The 15371-nt window shown below is 49.2% G+C and overlaps 1 protein-coding gene across 3 annotated transcripts in view; it reads right to left on the reverse strand.

Annotated features, from left to right (window-relative positions):
• Positions 1-8004: 8004 nt before the first annotated feature.
• The window catches only part of SLC29A3 (solute carrier family 29 member 3), a 44152-nt gene continuing 36785 nt past the window's right edge, over positions 8005-15371 (reverse strand). For all 3 annotated transcript variants that reach the window (XM_054436178.2, XM_063669910.1, XM_054436179.2), the window contains 2 exons: positions 15145-15307; positions 8005-9433 (listed from right to left, as the gene is read on the reverse strand). In XM_054436178.2, the coding sequence (XP_054292153.1) occupies positions 8779-9433; positions 15145-15307 (818 nt within the window). In that variant the 3' untranslated portion in view covers positions 8005-8778. The remainder of the gene's footprint in view (positions 9434-15144; positions 15308-15371) is intronic.

Consider the following 15371-nt stretch of genomic DNA (forward strand, 5'->3'; position numbering starts at 1 on the left):
CCCCAGATTAAGACCCACATAAGACTCTTGGAAGGAAGTAGCAAGGACATAAGAAGTCTAGAGCCATTAGAACATTCTGCCCTGGTTAAACTCCAAGGAGTGGGGCGGGCTAGTGCAGTAGTGATGGAGGCTGTTAGGTGAAAGTGCTGGGAAGAGGACCTCACATCCTTCACCCTGGAGTGAGTGCATGGGAAGTGGGCTACGAACGTGGGGGCTTTTTCCAGAATCAGAACAGCATCAGTAAGACCTAGTGCTTGATGGATCAGTATTCACTACACTTTACAATAATCTATCATATATTTCAAAATAGCTAGAAGAGAATCATTCAGGCCAAGCGCGATGACTCACACCTGTAATCCCAGCACTTTGGGAGGCCGAGGTGAGTAGATCGTTTGAGCTCAGGAGTTCAAGACCAGCCTGGGCAACATAGAGAGACCCTGTCTCTATTAAAAATTTAAAAATAAATAATAAAATAATTTAGATGTTTCTAGTATAAAGAAAAGACAAATATTTAAGGTGATGGCTATCCCAATTGCCCTGATTTGATCTTTACAAATGATATCAGTGTATTAAATTATCATATGTACCCCGAAAATATATACCTCTATTATGTATCAATAAAAAATTACATTAAAAACTGCAAAACAATGGCACTTTTCCCACCAATATTTTGTTTTGGAAAATATAGTTATATTTCATTTTTTTAAAAAGCTGGGCACAGTGTCACATGCCTGTAGTCCCAGCTACTTGGGAGGCTGAGGTGGGAAGATCACTTGAGCCTAGGAGTTGGAGGTTGCAGTGAGCTATGATTGCACTTCCAAACAGCCACTGCACTCCAACCTCAGCAGCATAGCAAGACTCCATCTCTAAAATATATATAATAAATAAATAAACAAATAAGAAGAACAGCACTGAGGATGTTCAATCTCCTTGGGCCTCCGGAACTTAATCTGTTAGAAACTGCTGGTCAGCACAGGCCTGGTGCCAGCTGGTTTACAGTAGCCCAAGTATGGTCTTGCTGAGAGGCAGAAGTTGGACTTGGTGGCCTCAGGGCCCCACCAGCTCTAGGCATATGTTTTAAGTTGGGAACAGAAGGCATGGTTATCCTAGGACTTCATACTTTACTCTTCTACGTGTCTGGGAAGGTGGACCCACCCACGGTTCCTTGGCATGTTGGAGAGGGCAGGCTTGAGGCATGTGGCACCTGAGATCCAGATGGTGAAGCTCTCTGCCTGTATCACATGCTCTGTAAATCTTGCTCTTGCCTTCATGAACCTTATGTTTCAAGTGCCTATAACATCTGCAGCCTTGGGTATTGATGACCAGTGACCCATCAGTGCCACCATAGAAGCACTGAGGGCAGGCTGGGTGGCCCCTGTCCCTCACACTGGACAAGTTCATCCTGACTCTGCTTCTCCCCCTCCTTACCCTGTCTACCCAGCATGTGCTTTGGGCGTCCTCAGATCTACCAACCATTTAAACTGGAAGTGCCCTTCTCAGTCTTTTAAGGCAGCAGGGTGAAGAGGAAAGACAGGCTTTGGAGCCTCCTAGCTCTGGTCTGAATTCTAACATGGTCTCTTATTGACTTAATCTTTCTGAGTCTCAGTTTCCTCATCTGTAAAATGGGGATGACCCACCCCACCTGGCAGGGATACTGTACATAGGCACAGCCTGACCATAGTCGCTGTTCAATGATCAGCGCCTCCCTTTACTTTGATGTAGACCACACTCACCCTGCTGCAGAAGCAGGGCCTGCTCCCAAGCTCATGGCCAGCAGTGGATTGCAGAGCCCAGGTCGGGTTGTTGCTCCACTCTGATCTCCTTAGCAAACAGTAATTTGGCTACACCTGTAGTGTTCTCATTTTTTGCAATATGAATAGGCTGAGGATTTTCCAAATCTTTAAGTTCTGCTGCCTTTTTGCTTCACCATTCCGTAATTAAGTCATTTCTCTTTTCTCACATTATTAGGAGAAGCCAAGCCACACTTTCAATACATTGCATAGAAATGTCCTCAGCTAAACATCTTGTTTCATCACTCACAAGTTCTACCTGCCACAAAACACTAGAACACAAACACAGTTCAGCCAAACTCCTTGACATTTGTCTTAGTCTGTTCATGCTACTATAACAAAAATATCATAGCCTGGGTGGCTTATATACAACATAAATTTATTCCTCACAGTTCTAGAGGCTGGGAGGTCCAAGGTCAAGGTTGCAGCAGATTTGGTGTGTGCTGAGGGTCTGCTTCCTGGTTCACAGAGGGCCATCTTCGCACTGTGTTCTCACATGGCACAGGGGAGAGGGAGCTCTCTTGAGCCTCTTTTACAACGTTATTAATCACATTCATGAGGGTTCTACTCTCATGATCTAATCACCTCCCAAACATCCAACCTCCTAATACCATCAAGTTGGGGGTTAGGATTGGAACATGTGAATTTGGGGAGGACACAAACATTCATCTGTAGCACCCGGCTCCATTCCAAATGTTTTATGTGCATTGCCAGTATATCATCATAACCAGATATGAGAGCAGTAATACAATCGCCCCTAGTGTTCAGATGAGAAAACAGAGGAGAGGATTGGACTTACCTTCAGTCACACAGCCAGGAAGTAATAAGGACTCAAACCTAGGCAGAATGGCTCCAGAGCCCAGGCTCTCATAACCCCATTGGAACTACACTGGTTTCTAAAGGGCATCTTTGTTCATGGCTGTGCATTCATGATAGTGATAGAATGGGTACTGGGGTGCCCAATTTTCCAGCTGAGGCATAGAAAAAAAATGAAGCAGCCTGTCCAAAGGACAAAGTGAGTGATCTGGGGTCTTGGATTTCCAGCTTTGTGCCCAGTGTGTCCTGCCCCCAGGTCAGGCATGTCTGGGCAGGCAGATCCAGGCGGGGGGCCTGAGCATCAAACAAGTGTCAGGTTCTAGGCCTGGGGGCCAGGCAAGGGGCCTGGCAAGTCCATTGAGCACTGGGTACAGGGTACAGCCTGCCACAGGGAAGCAGCTGGTGTTGCAACAAGTTGTACAGGCAGCAGCAAAAAGTGGAAGAAAACCAAGTTTGTTGAGGATCTATCATATGCCAGATACTTTGCATACAACATTAGGGCTTATTTAATCCTTTCTACAGCCCTGAGAGGCTTCTCATTTTAATTTTTATTTTTTTAGAGACATAGTCTCACTTTGTTGCCCAGGCTGCAGTGCAGTGGTGCAATTCTAGCTCACTGTAACCTCCACCTCCTGGGCTCAAGCAATCCTCCTGCCTCAGCCTCTTGAGTAGCTGGGACTATAGGCATGCACCACTAGTCCTGGCTAACTTTTGTATTTTTTTTTTTTTTGTAGTGACAGGGTCTTACTATGTTGTCCAGGCTGGTCTTGAACTCCTGGCCTCAAGTGATTCTCCTACCTCAGCCTCCCAAAGTGCTGGGATTATAGGTGTGAGCCACCATGCCTGGCCGGCTTATTTTAGACATCAGAAAAGGGCACCAGCAGGACGTGGCTAAAGTGACCCAGCTAGGAGGTGGCAGAAACAGCATTCCAACCTCGGTCTGAGTGTCTGAATCCTGTGAATGTTAATTCCTTGGCCCTATGCTGTGGCCCTGGAGCTCCTCTAACTTCCAGTCGAGGGCCGGAACTGTTCTTAGCAGGGAGCACAGGGCCAATGGGTCAGCTGGCTGGAAACTTGTGGGGGCAGAGAGGATGGCTATGTTTGTCACTCTCCTTCAGGGTCAAGCCCAGGGAAGCCTGAAGTTGAGTTCCCCATCTCAGGCTGAGGCTTCCCTGGACTTCCTGAGTGGCAGAAACCTGGTGGCAGTAGGGGGTGTGCACTATGCCCTGAGTTGCCTGTTGCAAAGGCTGTGACCCCTGGTGCAGCTCTTGCCTATGTGGGCTGGGGAGTGGGTGTGACTGGGGTGAAAGGCTGGTTTAGTAGCACAGCAGATGGTCACAGCTCTGGGACTTACTATCATCCCTATTTTACAGTTGAGGAAATGAGACTCAGGAAGGTTGACTCACACAGAGGGTGCCTTGTGGGGCTGGGAGCAAGACTTCCTGACCTCTAAAGCTCTGTCTCATGTCCCACAACCCTGCTGTTCCAAGACAGGTTTATCAGCAGCCAGCCATGCAGGGGTCACCTCAGAGCAGGGGCTGGTGAACTGGGTGCAACTTAGTCTATCATCTCCAGGCCCTACCATCACCACGGCTGGCCCCCCAACTCCCCTTGTGCTCCACACTAACTGCAAATCATCTCACTAACAGAGATGCCTCCTCCACTTCTTTGAAAGCCATTCCCCTACAACACACCATGAGAGATCCCCACTACTCCTTCCCCAATAGCGAGCTCTATGGCTACATGACTAGTCCTAGCTTCTACCTGATGGTGGGGGAGAAATTCTTTCTAGGATCCTGCTGGAGTCAAAGCCGGACCGGGAACCAAGCAGCCTCAGCGAGTGGGTGAAGAGCAACAGTGACTCAGGCCCAGAGGCATACTGGCACTGACAATGCTGCCACCAAGGAAGTGACGATGGTAGGATAGGCACGAAGTACTCCCACTCGGAAAGCCCACCAAGTGGAGACATGCATGGGCTCTCAGTTCACATTCGACTGGAATATACTATAAATATGCCAACAGGCTTTGCCCCCTCTTCTATGTGGAGTTCTCTATAAAAGCGTGACACTGGCTCAGAAGTTAAGTGCCCACATTACCTCCGAGCTGATAAGGAGGCCGAAGTCTTCTCCCTGGAGCACTGAGTGGAAGGCAGCTGAATGAGGGGTCTTTGCTCATAATACCACCCCTGGTTGAAGTTACCCCCAGCTCCTATGCATGTAGGAATAAGCATGTTCTCAGAAATCCCTGTCGCCCACTGGTTGAAGAGTCCCCTCATGTAGCTTTGTTAATTGAATGAAGGAGAAAAATGGTTGGGCATGGTGGCTCATGCCTGTAATCCCAGCACTTTGGGAGGCCGAGGAGGGAGAATTGCTTGAGTCCTGCCACCTTTTTGCTTCACCATTCCATATTTAAGTCATTTCTCTCTCACATTTTATTATAAGCAGTCAGGAGGAGCCAAGCCACACTTTCAATACATTGCATAGAAATGTCCTCAGCGAAACATCTGATTTCATCACTCTCAAGTTCTACCTTTCACAAAACACTAGAACACAAACACACTCTTTGCTTGAGTGGTTAGAGACCAGCCTAGGCAACATGGTGAGACTCTGCCTCTATAAAACATTTTTTAAAAATTAGCTAGGTGTGGTAGCAGGCACCTGTGGTCCTAGCTCCTAGGGAGGCTGAGGTGTGAGGATTGCTTGAGCCCAGGAGGTCGAGGCTGCAGTGAGCTGTGATCATGCCACTGCACTCCAGCCTGGGTGACAAACTGAGACCTTGTCTCAAAGAAACCAAAACATTAAAAATTAAAAAGGAGGAAAATGAACATGTGTATGGTGCCCTAAAAACTGCCATTTGGAATTAAATCAGAGAACTCTTAGACAAAGACAATCTCTCAAGGCACCCCCTCTACCTCCCTCATTGAAAACTCCCCTCCTTTTTGGTGAGTTTTGTTCACCCCTCCAAACATACGAGCTGGTTCCAAGCCTGCTGGGTTCACATGAGATTTGAGATCCAGAGCAGCCGAAGCCCACGAGCTGCTTCTCACAGCGGAGGGAGAACAAGCATGTCTGAACTCCCCCATCCATCCTTCTGCCTGGAGATGGATTTTTATTTTCCTTCCTCCCTCCCTGGGAGGGAATGACCCTCTGTGAAGTGCCCACTAAGGTGAGTAACCAAGCAGAGTGAGTGAAAGCCTGGATGATCCCCAACAGCCAAGCCGCCAGCCCCTCCCAACAGAGCAGCCTCTCCTCCCCTGGCAAAGTGGATGCAACTTAGTCTATCATCTCCATGACCTGCCATCACCACGGCTGGCCCCCCAGCTCCCCCTGTGCTCCACAGTAACTGCAAATCATCTCTCTAATGGAGATGCCACCTCCACTTCTTTGAAAGCCATTCCCCTACAACAGAGCATGAGAGACCCCCACTACTCCTTCCCCAATAGCTGCAAGGTGATCACTCCCAGATGGTCCCCATCTCTGAGCTCAGAGACTGCTGGTTTACTTTAAGGTAAGCATGGTGCCCATTTCTTTTTCTTTCTTTTTTTCTTTCTTTTTTGAGACGGAGTTTTGCTCTTTTTGCCCAGGCTGGAGTGCAATGGCATGGTCTCAGCTCACTGCAACATCCACCTCCCAGGTTCAAGTGATTCTCCTGACTCAGCCTCCCGAGTAGCTGGGATTACAGGCGTGCCCACCACCACGCCTGGCTAATTTTTGTATTTTCAGTAGAGACGGGATTTTGACATGTTGGTCAGGCTGGTCTCGAACTCCTGACCTCAGGTGGCCCGCCTGCCTCAGCCTCCCAAAGTGCTGGGATTACAGGCATGAACCACCGTGCCCAGCCCATGATGCTCATTTCTAAAACACTTGTGGTTGAGATGAGTCACCAGCTAGACCAACATCCCAAATCATCCACAGCATTAAAGTCAATGAAAAAACCAAGGGGGAGATTTCAGTCTCCTGCAAAGGGAAGGGAAAATTTTTTCTTTTTGGTAAGTATCGAGTTCAGAAACCCTTTCAAGGTGTCCTCTTTAATTCTCCGGCCAAGGAGAGGGAATGTGTACTAGGCTGAGATGGTGGGGAACATGAACTGCTGCCACTGGCTGGATTACTGACTGCTTCTGTTTCATCAGCCTCTGCAGGGCACCAATGAGCCAGTGCGCTTCTGCAGAGAAGCAGAGGGCTGATTCACGGCTCTAAGGGTTGCCACATCTTGGGGGCAAGTTCTGTTCTTTCTGCAGGACTCTTGAGAGAGAGCTCCTGGTCTGATCTGGTTCCTTTCTCTCTCTGATTCCCGAGCCATGCTGTTTTCCAAGGAATAGGCTTTTGGGAGCCTTCTAGACACCTGAAAAAAATATAAATTACTCTTCATGTCAGGAGATCGCCAATGTGAGGGGCCACAGCCCCCCCAGATAGAGCAATGGAACCTGGGGGTCGTCTTTTGAAACAACAGATTCAACATACACAACTATTCACAACAAACCAGAACAAAGCAACATCTAATTCTGCTGCTCAAAGCTTCAGAGCTTCAGTGATGTTCACAAAAATTAAACCTGTGAAAGCCAAGGTGCTAGCTGGTCCTGCAATGCATGAGACCCTGGGCCAGACACCCTCCTGCTTCTCCAGGCCACTCTCTACCCTCTCCACCTGCTGCTGGCTGGGCTTTAGTCCAAGGGGCATGGAAATCAGAGGAAGAATGGAGGGAATTTATTTCTTCAGCTTCCTCCTGCAGGGTTACAGCAGGCTGGCCATCCCATCCCCAAAGTCACTCCCTAGGTTCTAGGACGCCCTCCCCTCCCCACATCAGGCCTGAGCTGGAATGGCCTATTACTAGTTTTTAGATAGAATGCACAACCCCCTGGGGTTCCTACATCTGCTCTTAAAATATCCTCAAGGTTGCAGTGAGCTGAGATTGAGCCACTGCACTCCAGCCTGGGCGACAGAGCAAGACTTCATCTCAAAAAAAGAAAAAAAAAAAAAAGAAAATAAAAAAAAGAAAATCCTCAAATTAGGCTGGGCACAGTGGCTCACACCTGTAATCCCAGCACTTTGGGAAGCTGAGGTGGGAGGATCGCTTGAGCTCAGGAATTCGAGATCAGGCTGAGCAACACAGTAATACCCCATCTCTACGAAAAATTTTAAAAATACAGAAATTAGCGAGGCATGGTGGTATGCACCTGTAGTCCCAGCTACTCAGGAGGCTGAGGCTGGAAGATCACTGGAGCCCAGGAGTTCAAGGCTGCAGTGAGCTATGATCGAGCCACTGCACTCCAGCCTGGGTGACAGAGCAATATCTTGTCTCAATAATAATAATAAATTTTAAAAAATCCTCAAATTGCCTAATCTGAGTATGCCATTGCTTGTTAAGACTCTGACTAACAGAGACATCAATGAGGCTTACATTGAATACTCAACTATTTATTATGCCCTTGAACCAATGGCTTTGACATGTTGTAAACAGGAACACTAAAAGACCCTCATCTTGACCCAGGCCATAGACCACCAGGTCATGAGGATCCCTCTTTTTTTGAAAACCCAGGCTAGACACGCTTGATCCCTTGCACAGGGAGGCCCTCTGGTCCCTCTGGAATGAAGCATTCATGGAAGGCCTTTCTGGATTTTCCAGTCTGGTTAGTGGGCAGTTGTTCACCCACAGAACACAGGGGTCTGTGCACACTTGAGTCTTGGGCCTGAGGACTGACCATGCCAGGGGGACTTCTATTCCAGGGAGACCCCTTCAGGGTAAGGAGGGCTGAGCATTTGCTTGCATCTCGCTGCCAGCTGGAATGAGCGCAGCTGGGAGGATGCAAAGAGCCCATGGCTGGGTTTTGGCACTAGCTTTGTAATAACTCTAGGGCGAACACTGGCAGCATCTTTGAAGGGCTAGAAAGAAGGTGGAATGTTAACCATCAGCTGTGAAGGGAGTACCCCTGATTTGTACTACTTCTTCTTCAACTGTCTCAGGAGTGTTCTGTTAATATGTCTGGAATATCTGCCTTGCACGGAATGGGCATGGACGTGGCTCACTGGCATCTTGGGAGGGATGAGACCCGAGTGTGCTCTGCTCTCTGTCCCCAAGCGAAACTCTAGGCCTTTCCTCCATGGCCCCCAGCCCTTCTGCACTCTCTCCTCATCTTCAAAGGCTCTGAAGCACCAATGTCCTCGTGTCCTCCCTCCTAGATGAGGTGCACCAGGAGGGTAGAGCAGGCTGAGCCCAGTGTTAAGCCCAAGCACATATAAAAGGACATCACCACTCCCGTGGCCTCAGCCAGCTCCCTGGGCACAATCTTAGGCCCGTAGAGGAGGGCCAGGGTGCTGAGGTAGCCGTTGCTGAGCCCCAGCAGGGAGCTGAGGAGTGTGGGGTACACATCGGACTGGAAGACCACCGTCTTCAGGTGGACGCGGGGCTGGTAGTTACAGAGCATGAAGAGGGGGATGAGGCAGGTCCGGAGGAGCACGCACCCCGGGAGCGCCTTGCTGTTGGGCCCTGGCACCTGGATCCAGGCAGTGAGCTGCCGGCCACACAGGTCAGCAAAGTTGTACAGGAGGAAGGCAGTGAGGGGGATGAAGAACTTGGTGGTCCACACTGAGCCCGAGCCCTTGTTGAGGGACTCGATGTTGGTGCAGACGGCAGGGTAGATGAGGCTGGTGATGAAGAAGATGTAGGTGACACAGAAGCCCAGGCTGGCCGTCTTCTTCAGGATGGGGCGGAGAGGGGGTGTGTGGGAATCAATGAATCTGGAGGCCACTGAAGGGGCACTGGGGGAGTCCTGAGGAAGCTCCTCTTCACCAGAAAACACATGGGCCGCAAGAACAGGCCTCATGTAGTACCTGCGGGGAGGAGACAGGGCCACCATCAAGCAGGTTGCTTGGGATCTGAGTCAGCACAGCCAGGGGCGGGCACTCAGAACAGAACCTTCCGGCCCAGCATGGAGAGCCCAAGCCCCGTATGCCCACAGCTCCAGCGTTCCCTGAGATGACCGAGGCTGTCGCGGGGTGGCCAGGGGAAGGCCTGCATTGTCCCTGGCCTGCCTGCCAGCGCGGTGGCCATGCCATGAGCAGGGACAGAGGAAACCAGGACTGACCACCGCATGGTGAGTCTGGGCCCCTGTCCTGGCTCACCTGTTTTTGTTATATTTTAGGAGAGTAGAGGTAAAATAGTATTAAAAATGCAAATTTCTAAAATGATAAAAGGAATACATGCTTGATACAACAAACCCAAATAATACAGAAAATAAATGATATAGTATTAATATAAAGGGGACTCTGACCTCTTCCCACTTCTGATTTCACTCCTTAGTGGTACTGGCTGTTAACATTCTAGGCCGGGCATGACGGCTCACGCCTATAATCCCAATACTTCGGGAGATAGAGGCAGAAGGATTGCTTGAGCCCAGGAGTTCAACATCAGCCTGCACAACCAAGTGAAACCCTGTCTCTATAAAAATGATGATAATAATAATAATTTTAAAATAAAAGAAATTAGCCAGGCTTGGTGGTATACGCCCGTAGTCCCAGCTACTGGGGAGGCTGAGGCAGGAGGATTGCTTGAACCCAGTTGTTCAATATAGTGAGCTATGATCACACTACCACACTCCAGCCTGGATAACAGAGTGAGACCCTGTCTCAACAAAACAAAACAAACAAAACAGAAAAACCAATCTGGTACATACTGTTCCATGCACACACAAACAACACTCACACAGTTACATTTCTTAAGCAAGAGTGGGGTCAAGCCATACATATTGTAAAACTTTCTGCAACAGTGTAAAGCCTAAATACAATATATGTAAATAATATATATAAATGCCTTATACTAACTGCCTAAATCATGCATAACTGTGAAACATAAATGAATACATAAAATTGCATAAAGAACAGTATCTTGTGGCCATCCTTCTTCACAGGAACATGTGGCCTATGTCTCCCTTATGTTACTCTATGATGGTTCACCGGATGGATGTACAATTTAACTGCTCCCCTACTGATGGACACTTAGGTTGCCTCGACTTTTCATTACTACAGACAATGTTGCAATGAATATCCCTACACATAAATCCTTGCACATGCATACTAGTATTTTGGTAGGGCAGATTTATAGAAGAGGAAATTGCTGGATTAAAAGGTTTATACCTTTAACATTTTGATAGCTACTGATAAACTGCTCTCCTAATAGGTACTACCAGTTTAACTCTGCCCAGCACCATTAACCCACCCTAACTGAAGTAACTTGCCCTGTTCATCTCTACCAGAGCACCTGTTTAGTTCCTTCAAAAGAACTGACCACAATCTATAGTAATTGCATTGGTTTACCTGTTTATCATGTGTCTCCTTCGGTAGAAGACAGGTCTTGCCATGCTTGTAATCCCAGCACTTTGGGAGGCCAAGGCAGGCGGGTCACCTGAGGTTAGGAGTTCAAGACCAGCCTGACCCAATGGTGAAACCCCACCTCTACTAAAAATACAAAAATTAGCCAGGCATGGTGGTGTGCGACTGTAGTCCCAGCTACTCAGGAGGCTGAGGCAGGAGAATCGCCTGAACTCGGGAGGTGGACATTGCAGTGAGCCAAGACCACGTCACTGCACTCCAGCCTAGGTGACACAGTAAGATTCCGTCTCAAAAAAAAAAAAAAAAAGAAGAAGAAGACAGGTTCCTGGAGCAAGGACCACATTTGACTATTTCCAGCTAAATCTTCAGGCACAGAGTAGCCCTTCAACACATAACTGTTGAAAGAACTGAGAAGTAGCCTATAGAAGTGTCTTCCATATCTTCAACACTGAATATCATCAATCTTTCCAACTTCTGCTACTCTGACCAATAAGAAAGCTTACATCACTTTCCCTTACTGTGTGACCTTGCCTGAGCCACTCAACCTCTCTGGGTCCCAGGTATCTGAAAACCAGGAGACACAGGCTGACTGTATTAATGCAGCTCAAACGGAGGGAGTTGGTGTAGGGGTGTGTGTGTAAGCAGTAACTTGGTTCTGGTTTCAGCCTTGTCTCTGCCTCCCTGTATGATCTTGGGCCAGGCATACCCCTTTCTGGGCCTGCTTCCTCCTCTATAAAATGGAGGTTTCAAACAGCCAAGAAATTTTGAAGCCCCAGTCAGTCCTCCCACCCTGAAGACCTGCAGATAACACGCATGTGGGTGAGTGGGTGTGTGGGAGGGCCCCTCCCCAGAATCCAGAATCACTCTTGAGTGACGGTGAACGGGGTGCTTCAGCCAAAAGCCCTGTCCGGTTTCACAATCGCTATCTAGTGAAAGGAATATTCTTACTTCCCCTCTATTCAGCGTCATCAGGTCCTTGCCTTAAGTCTGCTCTCAGGAAATTCCCCACCAAGTTCCTCTGGTCACAGCTCTTCCTCCTAAGTTCTTCCAAATTTTCCTGGGTCACCTCACTCTCCCAAATGTAGGACGGGCAAGCTTGCCTTTTCAGGAAGATTTAGTCCAAGTAGACCCAGGAGCACAGCTCTCTCCATGAGCCCCATCCTTAGAGAAGTGTCTATGAGCCCACAGATCCTGAGCCTAGTTTTAATCAGCAAAGAAACAGAAGCTTCTGTCCAGGCACAGTGGCTCGTGCCTGTAATCAATCCCAGTGCTTTGGGAGGCTGAGGCGGGTGGATCACTTGAGGTCAGGAGTCTGAGACCAGCCTGGCCAACACCGGTGAAACTCTGTCTCTACAAAAAATACAAAAATTAGCTGGGCGTGGTGGCCCATGCCTGTTGTCCCAGCTACTCGGGAGGCTAACTTGAGGATCGCTTGAGCCCTGGAGATCAAGGCTGCAGTGAGCCGTGATTGCGCCACTGCACTCCAACCTGGGCGACAGAGTGAGACTCCACCTCAAAAAAAAGAAAAAGAAAAAGAAATAGAAGCGTCTACAGGATAGCATGGTCCTGGGTGTTCTCTGTCTCACATGCTCAGCTGGAAGGGACTCTGGCCTGCCCAAATGAGACTAGGAACTAGGGTGACCAACCATCCTGGTTTGACTGAAATTGTCCTGGTTTTAATACTTACAGTCCCTTGTCCTGGGAGCTCCTTTGGCTCTAGGCAAGCAAGGAAGGTTGGCTACCCTGCTGGAAACAGACCCACCCAAAGCACCAGAAACAGGACACGAGGAAACAGCACAAGGAGTGGGGCGACCCTCCTGTTCCTCTGTTCATTCAGTGGCTGGAGAATCATTTAAGGCACAACACTGAGGTGCCAGGCAGTGTACAGGATGCTGGGGGATGGAGAGCCAGCCAGGCCGCAAGAAGCACGGGGACGTCAGCCTGGAGCCACAGCTAGGCAATTTCTGATGACAGCCCTGAAGGGGCAGGGAGGGCTGGGCAGCCCAGGGGTCTGTAGGTGCCTGGGATACTGCATAGCTCAAGCAGATCAGCCCCCTCCTATCCTCAGAACCCTGAGGACTGCTGAAGCGGTGAAGAATCCTATAGCTGGGGAAAGTGGCTCACTCCCAGCCCAGGGGGAATTGCTGTTCTGCTGAAAGCCTGGGGGTTCTAGGGGTTAACAAAGTGACTCTCCTCATGAGGACAGGGAGAATGAATGATGAGATAAGGCCCTTGCAGTCGTGAGCCAGGGATGTAGCATGATCCGGTGGGTAGAGGCTACTCCAGAAACAGCCCCAGTCCTGCCTGTGACTCACCAGGTGAGTGACCTGGGGCATGCTTGTGAACTCTCCTAAGCCTCAGTTTCCCCAGCTCTCAAGTGAGAAAATACAATCACAACTGCACAGATTGTCATAAATCATAAACAAAAATATACATGTAAACTGCTTAGCTTTATGCCACTGCAAAAAATAGCTTCCTGTGGAACAGGGCCGCATCGGGGCAGATCTCTCCCCAGCTCTGCTGGCTCACGCACCTGGCACATCACTTAGCCTTCTCTTGGTCTCAGTTTCCTCACCTGTTAAATGGGGATAACTCCTGCCTTTCCTACATCAAATAAGATAGTGGATAGGAAAATGCTTTGAAAAGAATAAAATACAAGAGAAAGACAAGGGTTGTTTTTGTAAAAAGCAGCAGGCAGCAGGAAAGCAAAAGGAGGAACTGGAGACAGAAAGCAAGAGTAAGACTCGAGGCGAGAAAACAGGTCCTAGAGGTGGAAAGAAACCCCATAAGGCAGCAAGTTGTCCAAGCACAGGTTTGGAGTCATCTTAAAATCCTGCCTGGCTCTACTACCTACTGGCTCTGAGATTCAGGCAAGTAATAATTTAACCTCTTTGTGCCGGGCACGGTGGCTCATGCCTGTAATCCTAGCACTTTGGGAGGCTGAGGCAGGAGGATCACTTGAGCACAGGAGTTCAAGACCACCCTGGGCAACATAGTGAGACTCTGTCTCTATACAAGCTTTTTTTTTTTTTTTTTTTTTTTTTTTGAGGTGGACTTTTGCTCTGTCGCCCAGGCTGGAGTGCAGGGGTGTGATCTCGGCTCACTGCAAGCTCCATCTCCCAGGTTCACACCATTCTCTTGCCTCAGCCGCCCGAGTAGCTGGGACTACAGGCACCCGCCACCATGCCTGGCTAATTTTTTGTATTTTTAGTACAGACAGGGTTTCACTGTGTTAGCCAGGATGGTCTCGATCTGCTGACCTGGTGATCCGGCCTGCCTCGGCCTCCCAAAGTGCTAGGATTACAGGCGTGAGCCACCGCGCCCGGCCTACAGAAACTTTTTTAAAAAATAGCTGGGTGTGGTGGCACACCTGGAGTCCCAGCTATTTGGGAGGCTGAGGTGGAAGGACAGCTTGAGCCCAGGAGGTCAAGGCTGCAACAAGCCACGATCGCATCACTGCACTCCAGCCTGGCCTGCAAAGCAAAATCCTGTCTCTACTAAAACAACAGCAATTTAATCTCTCTGAACCCTGGTTTTCTAATCTGTGCATGGGAATAATAAATAATAATAGTACTGTACTCTAAGAGGAATAGGGGAGTGTGAGTTTGTTTTTTGTTTGTTTGTTTGTTTTTAGAGAGACAGGGTCTTGCTGTCACCCAGGCTGGAATTGCAGTAGTGCAGTCAGCTCACTGCAGCCTCCAACTCCTGGGCTCAAGTGATCCTCCCACTTCAGCCTCCTGAGTAGCTGGCACTAGAGGCACATGCTGCCATGCCCAGCTAGTTTTTTGTTTTTTGTAGAGACAGGGTCTCACTGTGTTGCCCAGAATGGGTCTTGAACTCCTGGGCTCAAGCGATCCACTGCCTTGGCCTCCCAAAGTGCTGGGATTACAGGTGTGCTCCACGGTGCCTGGAGAGAGGTGTGAGCCTTGACTGCGGTAGGACACATCAAGCTAGCAGGAACACAGCACTGGAGTAAGGGGCTGTGTTTCACCAGTGGGAACTATTATTCACCATGATTAAACTTGAGGCTCCAACTGCTTGGGTGTGGCACAGAGCCAGCCTCTCACGTCCACCAGCTAAGCCAATTTGTTGAGCAACTGCTTTGAGCCATAGCACCTGGACAAAGAAGCCAGCATAGAATCTGCTGAGAAAAAGAAGCATGGCTATAACCAGACACACAGGAAGGAGGCATGGACAGTGAGTGGCACCTTCACCTGGCATACTCCAGCCTGGACAGCAGCAGGTAGAGTCCCATGCAGAGCATGAGGAAGATGGTGGCCGTCAGGAAGAAGGCCAGGGCGCTGTCCCTCACGTCACTGGATGCAGCCAGGTCCACCAGTGAGGCCACGGCGCTGACCGTCCCGCCCATGGCTCCTCCTGCAGAGAACAGAGGACACGCAGAGATGGTGAGGGGTGGGTGAGGAGGAGGAGTGGCTGCGGG

This window comes from Pongo pygmaeus, chromosome 8 (assembly GCF_028885625.2).
Source record: "Pongo pygmaeus isolate AG05252 chromosome 8, NHGRI_mPonPyg2-v2.0_pri, whole genome shotgun sequence".
In the NCBI taxonomy this organism is placed as follows: Eukaryota; Metazoa; Chordata; class Mammalia; order Primates; family Hominidae; genus Pongo; species Pongo pygmaeus.